The sequence below is a fragment of the Rhea americana genome, unplaced genomic scaffold (assembly GCF_003343005.1).
Source record: "Rhea americana isolate MKP2758 unplaced genomic scaffold, rheAme1 scaffold_348, whole genome shotgun sequence".
Taxonomy (NCBI): Eukaryota; Metazoa; Chordata; class Aves; order Rheiformes; family Rheidae; genus Rhea; species Rhea americana.
This window is the reverse complement of record NW_028186477.1, coordinates 177,842-188,082: the sequence shown is the minus strand read 5'-3', so window position 1 is coordinate 188,082 and position 10,241 is coordinate 177,842. Positions and strand designations below refer to the sequence as shown.

The 10,241-nt window shown below is 40.0% G+C and overlaps 1 protein-coding gene across 4 annotated transcripts in view; it reads left to right on the top strand.

Annotated features, from left to right (window-relative positions):
- The window catches only part of DTNB (dystrobrevin beta), a 217,076-nt gene that overhangs the window by 37,219 nt on the left and 169,616 nt on the right, over positions 1 to 10,241 (top strand). For all 4 annotated transcript variants that reach the window (XM_085311723.1, XM_085311722.1, XM_085311721.1 and 1 more), the window contains exon 8: positions 6,477 to 6,582. In XM_085311723.1, coding sequence (XP_085167849.1) covers positions 6,477 to 6,582 — 106 coding nt within the window. The remainder of the gene's footprint in view (positions 1 to 6,476; positions 6,583 to 10,241) is intronic.

The window sequence follows — 10,241 nt, the reverse complement described above, 5'->3', positions numbered from 1 at the left end:
AAAGGAAAAAAAAAGAAAAAAGAAAAAAAAAAGAAACTAAATGGGTCACAGCCAGGGATGGTTCTTATTTAATTTGTTCTGAAGCCTACACTAGGATGAGATGACTCACCATCTGGAAGCTGCCATTTCTGTTATGCGTAAAGAGAGGGTAGTGTAGCTAGACTGACTTTGAGTGACTGATATTTCTAATGTCCATGATGAATTTCGTCATGATTGCCAGCTGAGGTACAGTAACTGTCCATCTGTACATGCCTTGCCTGTGGCATGACTTAGCTTTCTTTATAACTCTGGCTTCCATGAACAAGAAGGATAATTCATCTGCATATGCTTCCCTTTAAGAAATTTCTTTGTTCTAATTTTATTCAGGAAAACAAAACCCTTAGAGTAAGGCCTTGTTTGTAAAGTGGTAATGTTTTTTGTTAGTCCTGCTATAGAGTGTATCCAAACCAAAAAAAAAAAAATCTTTTCCATTTGTTTGAAAACGAGGAAGCAGACTGGTCTTGGGAAATGCATTGATAACCTATCTTGAATTTAATTCCATTTTCTTTATGCAAGAAAGCAATTGGAATGTATCAAGCCCTGCCTGGGAGTGAATGAAGAACAAGTTGAGAACTTGTGGGTAAGGATTAAAGGCCATGCTAACATGGGGGACACTGTTGTGGTTGTTTACTACAGGCCACCTGACCAGGAAGAGGAAATCAATGAGGCCTTCTACAGACAGGYGGAAGTAGCCTCATGATCACTGGCTCTGGTTCTCATGGGGGACTTCAGCCACCATGATACCTGTTGGAAAGACAGTATAGCTAGGCACAAACAGTCCAGGAGGCTCCTACAGAGCATTGATGATACCTTTTTGACACAGGTGGTAGAGGAGCCACCGAGGAGAGGTGTGCTGCTGAACCTTGTACTAAYCAAGAAAGAAGGACTGGTGGGAGATGTGAAGGTAGGGGCAGCCTTGGCTGCAGTGACCAAAGGATGTGGTGGAGTTCAGGATCCTGCGTGGAGGAAGAAGGGAATAAGTAAGATTGCAACCCTGGACTTCAGGAGAGCGGACTTTGGCCTCTTCAGGAAACTACTTGGAGGAATCCCATGGGTTAGTGTCCTAGAAGGAAGGGAGGTCCAGGAGACCTGGTTAATCATCAAGCATCACTTCCTCCAAGTTCAAGGAATGGGGCATCCCTGTGAGTGAGAAGGGGGCAGGAGACCTGTCTGGATGAGCAAGGAGCTCCTGGCAAAACTCAGACAGAAGAAGGAAGGGAAGTACCCAGACTGTGGAAGAGGGGACAGGCTACTTGGGAGGAATATAGGAATGTGGTCAGAGTATGCAGGGATGAGAGGAGGAAGACCAAGGCCCATATGGAATTAAATCTGGCAGTGGATGTTAAGGAAAACAAGAAGGGCTTCTTCAAATACCTCAGTAGCAAGAGGAAGACTAGGGAAAATGTGGGTCCGCTACTGAATGGAGCGGGTGCCCTGGTGATGAAGGATACAGAGAAGGAAGAGTTGTTGAATGCCTTCCTTGCTTCAGTCTTGACTACTAAGGGCAGCCCTCAGGAATCCCAGAGCCTGCAGAGCAGGGAGAAAGTCTGGAGAAGGGAAGACTTTCCATTGGTCATGGAGGATTGAATTAGAAATCATTTAGGCAGACCTGACACCCACAAATCCATGGGCCCTGAAGGAATGCACCTGTGGGTAGTAAGGGAGCTGGTGGATGTTGTTGCCAGGCCACTCTCCATCATCTTGGAAAGGTCATGGAGAACTGGCGAGGTGCCTGAGGACTGGAAGAAAGCCAATGTCACTCCAGTCTTCAAGCAGGGCAAGAAGGAGGACCCAGGGAACTACAGGCCTGTCAGCCTCACCTTCACCACTGGAAAAGTGACAGAACAGCTCATGCTGGATGCCATCTCTAAGCAAGTGGAGCAAAAGAAGATGATCAGGAGAAGTCAGCATGGATTCATGAAGGGGAAATGATGCTTAGCCAACCTGATAGCCACCTGTGATGGTCTGATTGGCTGGGTAGATGAGGGGAGAGCAGTGGATGTTGTGTCCCTTGACTTCAGCAAGGCTTTTGACACTGTCTCCCGTAACATCCTCCTAGATAAGCTGAGGGAGTCTGAGTTAGGTTGGTGGACAGTGAAGTGGCTTGAGAACTGGTTGAAAGGCAGAGCTCAGAGGGTTGCCATCAGTGGCACAGTCTAGTTGGAGGCCTGTAGCTAGCAGTGTCCCCCAGGGGTCAGTACTGGGTCCAGTCCTGTTAAACTTCTCAATGACCTGGATGAAGGGACAAAGTGCTTCCTCAGCAGGTTTGCTGATGATCCCAAAGTTGGAGGAGTGGCTGATGCATCAGAGGGCTGTGCTGCCATTCAGAGAGACCTGGACAGGCTGGAGAGTTGGCAGAGAGGAATCTCCTKAAGTTCAACAGTGCAGAGTCCTGTCTGGGGGAGGAATAACCTCGTGCACCAGAACAGGCTGGGGGCTGACCTGCTGGAGAGCAGCTCTGCAGAGAAGGACCTGGGAGTGCTGGTGGACAACAAGTTGTCCATGAGCCAGCAATGTGCTGTTGTGGCCAAGAAGGCCAATGGTCTCCTGGGGTGCATTAGGAAGACTGTTGCCAGCAGGTCAAAGGAGGTGATCCTGCCCCTCAGCCCTGGGGAGGCCTCATCTCGAGTCCTGTGTCCAGTTCTGGGCTCCCCAGTTCAAGAGAGACATGGAGCTACTGGAGAGAGTCCAGCRTAGGGCTATGAAGATGCTTAGAGGGCTGGAGCATCTCTCTTATGAGGAACGGCTGCGAGAGCTGGRCCTGTTTAGCGTGGGGAAGAGCAGACAGAGAAGGGATCTTATCAATTTGTATAAGTACCTTAAGGGAGGTTGTAGAGAAGATGGGGCTGTACTCTTTCTTTCTAGTGGTGCCTAGTGAAAGGACAAGAGGCAATGGGCAGAAACTGAAGCACAGGAAATTCTGCCTGAATATAAGGAAAAATGTTTTGACTGTGAGAGYGACAGAACCCTGGAAGCAGTTCCCCAGAGAGGTTGTGGAGTCTGCTTCTCTGGAGATATTCAAAACCCACCTGGGCGTGATCCTGTGCAATGTCCTCTAGGTGCCGCTTCTTGAGGAGGGAGGTTGGACTAGATGATCTCCAGAGGTTCCTTGCAACCTCAACCATTCTGTGATTCTTTGATTCTGTGATTCTTATGCCTCCCGATTTCATTTTCTTATGCCTCCTAGTTTTGAAAATAAGCTTCCCATCAGTGCTTCTCTGATATTCTCCTGTAAAAGACCATCATTTTGCCCAAATTCTTTCCAGATGGCATTGGTAAAGCCACTGGATTTCATACTTTAGCATTTATGACTGACGTGTGCTACATCTATACTAGTTAACTAAACAGTGCCAAAAGCTGTTCTATGGTCTGAAGGTCAACTGAAGTGCTTGTAGCCACATCTATACTACTAGATTTTCTTAGTCCCTGAAATAGGGTGGCTAAATCCAAATTGTTTATTAAGAATCATTCCTTGTCTATGTTAACTCCTGATCTTGATGCCAGAATCATTTGAGGAACTGACTGGTTAATCCAGTGACAAATGTAATACTATAAAAGCATACATGATTATGTTCCAGTGGCAGGAATGTTCCTTGGTGCTATTTAAGTTACCATGAGAGAAGAAGTGAGTAGTGGTTCATGAGTCTTCATGGAGGTCTGATTCCAGGAGCTACTTCTATGAGGTGCAATATGCTAATGATTTATTGCAATCTGTATTGTCAAGTGACAGGCCAAGATTGTATGTGTTTGTATGGCAGATAGACCAGTTATTATATGTATGCTCATGTATGCACAATTCTGTTTGATTTCTTGAGTCTCTGGTGGAATTATTCAGACTTGCTGCCCGTGCAAAATAGAGTTCATTGGAACGGTTTTGGTGGGAGCTACATTCTTTGTGGTGGTTTCCAGATGTATAAAGAGCTTCCCGTCATACTTTGGTATTCTAAGTCAAGTGGCTGCTTTCACAGATACAAGAAGTCCTGTCATATTTTGCCTAAAACTTCTGTTCACTTGGCTACAGTCTGTCTGTCATAGAAGTGTCATATCATGTCATCATGACATTCCTTACCTTAGTCAGAATTTATCTTTATTTATGGCACAGCCTGTCCTGCCATTGCAGAAGCATGTCCACGTTATAGGTGCTTTACAGAGCAGTTTAATAGCAGTTTTTGTACTGGACTGAGAAGTTCTCTTTAGAAACTTGGGAACCCAAGGAGCTTGGCATTTGTAGAGGTCAAATTGCACATTAGTGCCCATGGAGGCAGAATGCCGCACTGAGAATGCTGCATGATTCTATTTATTCAGTTGATTTCAAGATGTCCTATTTGTATTGGAGAAAATATGCAAAGCCTGTATTGTTCTTGTCACCTACGTGGAAGTCATGCTACACACAGTCATTGACAACTCAAAGTTTCATGGTTCTCACTGCTTAAAGGAGTCATTTTTTCTTTGAGGAGCATCCTTGTCTATAGCAGGAGGAAGCTCTCTGGATAGGTTTAAGTTCTTCTGCAGCTGTGCCCCTTAGAGGTCACTAACAGATCCCGAGTCTTTTCTCTGGAAAACATGTCTATCTGTGAGCAGTATTTATTTTTCTGGAATAACCCAAGGTAGGAACTTCTCCTGTCATCTAAACCAAAAACTAAAATTTTCACACTTTTTTTTCTGAATAGTGTATCAAAAATGAAGTATTTCCAGTGGCAGAGTTATTGCAGCATGTCCTGCTTAGCTCTGACAAGGATTACAGGTAGAAAATCTTTGTATGCTGTTGTGTGTGAGAGGGGAAAGCTAAGTCAAAATGAGAAGTCTTGGAGGAGGTTGTCCAACGTTTTTAATTACGTTAAGATTTGAAATATACTGTCTACACACCAATTGTAGATGACGATACCATTCAGTATCAGCAGCACAACAGTTCCTTGTTACGTGAAGAAGCCTATGAGGTCTTGGGAATTCATACAGCAATCAGTTAATTCACAGTTAAAAGGTGTGATTGCCTCCCTATCAGAAGGTTCGTTCCAGCATGTTTAGAGTGCTTCATAGCCTTACTGAAATGTGAATTTGCTGAAAGATTTTTGGATTTTTTTCACCTCCAAAGGGAAGAGAACAGAGGTTGATTGTATAGTRTTATTAATAGCCCCAAAGATGACTTTAATTTGAGGAGGAAGGAAGGCTAGGGTTAGCGGGCAATATTGAGACATTCATTCTTTTCCAAGTGCTGTGTCTGATTTCATATCTGGCAAAGGAGATCCTTGGATTCTCTTGTACCAGCAGTAGGTAACTTAACTATTCAGAAAAAGGTTTTAATATATTAAGCAGGGGGACTGGAACAAGGACACTTTACAGAAGATAAAAGTAGTAAGACTAAGCATTTTAAAAAAATTTACTTAGTGATAATCATAATACTGTGTTTTTTCTTCAGGATAGCTAGTTGCAGAGGCAATAGATATAGAGTATAGAGGCATTTGCTACTAATCACAAAAATATTGATGCTTCAAATATAAGCTTTCTCCTTACSGAAAAAGTACTTAATTTGTGGCATGACAATTGCCAGTGAAAKCCACAGTTAATTTCACAGCTGCTAGAAAACCAGACTGGCTTTTCCTCTAGTTCTGTTTCCCTTATCATATGCAAAGGTGAGAAAAAAAGTGCTATCTGGTTAGCTGTTTTTTTGTCTATGAGAAATACCTAGTTATCCAGCTGATTGTATGAAAAAGACAAAACATTGTTTCTTTGTATCTGTAACATTTTTAGCTATTTTTCTTACCAGTTATCCCTGTCTGTTTATATTTGCTGCAGAAACTTTTTCATGCTCATCTGAATTTGAAACATTAGAAAATGTTACTCTTAAAATGCCCTGTTGCTGACTTCCTTCCCCTAATGATTTCATTTCAATTTCGTTTTTATTGCCTGCTTTTTAAAATATTAATCAAGTTCTCCCCTTGCCTGGTTTTCTCATTTTGCCTTTAAAAAAGTTAATTTACTGTTTAAGTAATAGTGAATATTAGTTGTCATTGCTCTTTTTTATGTGTATGTCCACTTTTTCATACTGTCTGTATGTTTGAAATACTATGTTTTGCATTGTTAAATAAACTCCTCTCTCATTTATTGTATCCATCTTCAAAATAGGAATATTTAACTGGAATTCAGGAATTACTGACTGACTAGTCCTCAATTTTTTGGAATTTTCTTTTCTTTTTTTTTTTTATGATTATACTGTGTCTATGGTAACACCTTCTCTGTAGCATTACTGTTTGCCTAATATAGATTGAAACTCCCTGAGGAAAGAAGTTAGGATTTTTTTTGTCTATTCTTTATAGCATATGATATATTATTGGTATACAGGAACTGAATCATAGAGAGACTTTAAGACTGAGATAGTTTTTGTTATATAAAATTGAGACTTTTCTTATAATTAAGTTCTATTTCTTTTTTCTTTGCAGAAAAAGATCATGTTAAACATGTTTTTAGACACATTGATGGCTGACCCACCTCCTCAGTGCCTTGTGTGGCTGCCTCTCATGCACAGACTTGCCCATGTTGAAAATGGTAAATGGAATATTTTGTTGTTTGAAACATGTGGTCAGAACAAAGTTTCTGCTCAATTTATGAGAAAAGACAGCGTACTTCCATGTAACCAAGCACTTAATGCCTTCATTGTTCCTGCTGTAACAGTATCCGTCCCAGAGTGTTTAGGCCCAGAGTTTAGCTGGAGTGGCGGGTGATCTGTGCCTAGAYGGAAGATTGAATGTGGATGAAATCATCAGCAATAGTGCAGAGCAAGATTAGTTAATAATATTTATTTTTATGTTAGAGTTGTAATGTCACTTGTAGTGAAAGATGAAAAGAGAAACGTCAGGAAAAAAAGATACTCTTTAAATGTACATGTTTATTCTGCAACTTTCAAAAAACTTTCACTTGAGCTATACTTCAATATTCACTTTCAAGTGTTAATGTCCAAAGATTTTGGTACCTATCCAAATGTCCATCTTGAGCAGCATTTAAGTACACCACTCACTTCAGTATTTTTCCATATGGGAGGTAAATGCTGAGCTCCTTCACTTTAAGATCTTTTCTTAGCAAGAAATTTCTCATTATACTGCCTATTAAAAGTATTTAGGGAGCAATAAGTGCTGATAAAGTGAAGATTAAGGGTGGCATAAAGGCAATACATGATAAGCTATTAGAATCTGGTTTTGTTTTAATGTTGCAAAAAATGTTAGTTCTTTTGAGGCTTTGAGAAACTTCTGGGGAAAGAGAAATCTGACTAAAGAAGGCTTTATGGAACTCAGGGAAATGGAACATTTTCCTGCAAAAAAAATGCCCTCCTTTACAGGTTTATAAAAAATGTTTGTTATTTTTAGTGAATAGGTAATTTTTTATTGTACAGTTGCACATGGTATCTGTGTGTGTTTCTACATGATTTCTAGAAAAGAAAAACTTCTTTTTTTAACCTATAAACTAAACTTCATCTTCTGTTTCTTTCCCCACAGACTAAAATCATGTTATCATACTTTAAAATCCTTAGCCCTACCAGTGACTAGTTGTCACCTCTTTTTCAGTTTAATGAATTTATAGACATCTCAAGCAGTATAAACTTCTTTTTAACTCACAGGTAGATAAAATCTAGGCACTGGTTCTTGCCTAGCTGTTTACAGACACTGCTTTGAAACTAGAGCAGTCTATCTCTGGCTAAGTTTTTCAGATTTATATTCCATTCTCTGTTCTGTGCCATTCGTACCTGTGATATGTTTAAGTATTGCTGTGATTTTGATAAACTCTTTTTTGGCATTTGTTTTCATGTCTCTCTTGATCCTCTTGAAAAGCGTATCTGATTGTGAATTTAATCTGCACGTGTGCAATACTCAAAATTGGGAGTTCTGATGCTCAGTGGCCCTTTGGTCTGTATTACAGCTTCTGATAGTGAACTTCCCTGTTGCTCTATATTTTTACCAACATTTAGTAGCAATTGTGAGCCTTGTTGGAAAGTGTTTTTTATAACAGGGGAATCATTTCATGGAGACAGATCTTATGGGAAAATTTATTAAAGAAGGAAGAAGGTTGATTTAGTTACAGTAGTAGGTGCACTATAGTGCTGCAGTCTCTTTCCTCTCACTATGTGACAGGCTTTACTAATAAAAGGGCAGCAGCTACTTTTTGCTTTCTTTCTCTTCCTTTATTTTCTTACAAACTTATACTTCAATAAAAGCACATATGGTAGAATAAATAAGGTAAGCATAAAGGCAGTAGAATGATAATGTAAGTTATGCATCAGCATAGAATTGCAAGGCGAAGATAAAATGTTTAAACACAATGTTTGGGCACAAGTGAAATGATGGAGATCTCTGGAGATAAGGCAGTAGTCCAGTCTTTCTTCTACTTGAAAGTACCTAGAGGTAATTACTAGATATCCAGAATAATATTATCCTTATAAATCAGCGTGTGCATTCCTTTATTCTCTGAGAGCTTCTGTTGCTCTCATTGTGGAATACGGCTGCTCTGTAATATGCAGATCCTAATCCAAGCCATCTTCAGTGGGAGCTGTTGCATAAGTGCCCTTTTCTAACAGCCAACATCTGAAACTTTCTGCCAAGCAGCAAGAGATTCCCCCCTGTTGATGCATTCTGTCAACCAGTCCCCAGATTTAACATCTCCAAGGATGTTCTCCAAAGAAATCTGTTATACATAGATTTTAGCATTCAGGTACCATGATAGGATAACTTTTAACATTTGTGGCATTAGAACTAGTTATTCTTATCAGCCTCTTCTACGGCTGCCTCTCTAGCTGCATACTGAATTATGGTGCCATTAATAATCCTTGCAACTGTTCTCCTCCTCCAGTTTACGGCACTTTTTTTTTCCCTTGAAATTTTTATGCTGTTGCATGTTTTATGTATCTATCATTTTTTGCTCTAGAGTAACACAGCAGTTCCTCTGTCTGCTTAAAAGTGCTTATAAGAACTCACTGTAGGTGATGTATAGAGGTGTGTGGCAAACCATAGCAGGTATAGCAAGTGGGTCTGCTGAGGACGTGAAGCTTGTGCMAACAGTGGCCACTTCTGTGGCTTTGGCTAGATTAATGTAAAGTTACTTTGTAAAATYGTGAATGTTCTAATTTTGTGTCTAAAGTATAAGTTTTTTTGAAATGAATGCTTATAGGAGGTTACAGGAATACCTGTCACTTTTCAGGTGAAAACTTTTCTAGAAAATAGACAAAAGCACAAATACCCAGAAAGCGTTGCTGCTTTAAATTATGCCCATACAGTAAAAGAAGTTAAGGAGGTTGGTACTGGGGGCCTGACTATGGGAAGGTAAAAATGACAAGGTTAAAGGATGGAGATGGCAGAAGGAAGAGGCTTGGAATTACTGGGAAATGTGGTAGGAAAATAAATGTTGAGAGAGGGCACAGATTTGGTTACAGGTGTGTCTGCCAAAGAAGAAGCAAGCTAGAAATGTGTGAATTACCTGTCACTATGGGTCAAAAGGATAAACGTAGGGTGTTGGGAGAGAAAGATGCATCTGGGAAAAATTAAGAAAAGTGATGACTTGTGAGAAATTAAATAGCAATTTAAAGTCAGTGCAGAACCAACAAAAACAATGTTAGGAAATGAAGATTTAAGAAAAATCAGTTTTAAAACTTATTCATTATAAAGACAAGGTTCTGTAGACCTAAGAAACAGATCCAGTGGAATAGATAATTGTTTCCTTTGTTTTGTGAAAATCGGTGTAGGCTTTTGAAAACAGGAAATTATGCAGTAAATGAGKCTGAATGTTTTAAGGCTAGCGGAGTGTTATAAGGCAATGCAACATGCAGATTTTATTTGCAACACTGTAGGATGCTGATTTGATATTAAATTTCTTGACTCTGTTAACAATTTAGCGCTTTCCACAACTATTTGACGCTTCAATAAAAGTACTTGTACAGACTCAGTGCTGCCTTTGTGGTAGTTATTGGGAGCATATTTTTAATACAGGAGGTTGCATGAATGCCTATCAGGTGAAAACTTTTCCAGAAAATATGCAAAAACATTAAAAAAAAAACAAAAAAAAAAAAAACAAAACATTCTGCTTTAAAATAAGGTCATCTCTTATTTGCTAAATGTGTTATGTTGGGTTAACAATTTAGCGCTTTCCACAACTATTTGACGCTTCAATAAAAGTACTTGTACAGACTCAGTGCTGCCTTTGTGGTAGTTATTGGGAGCATA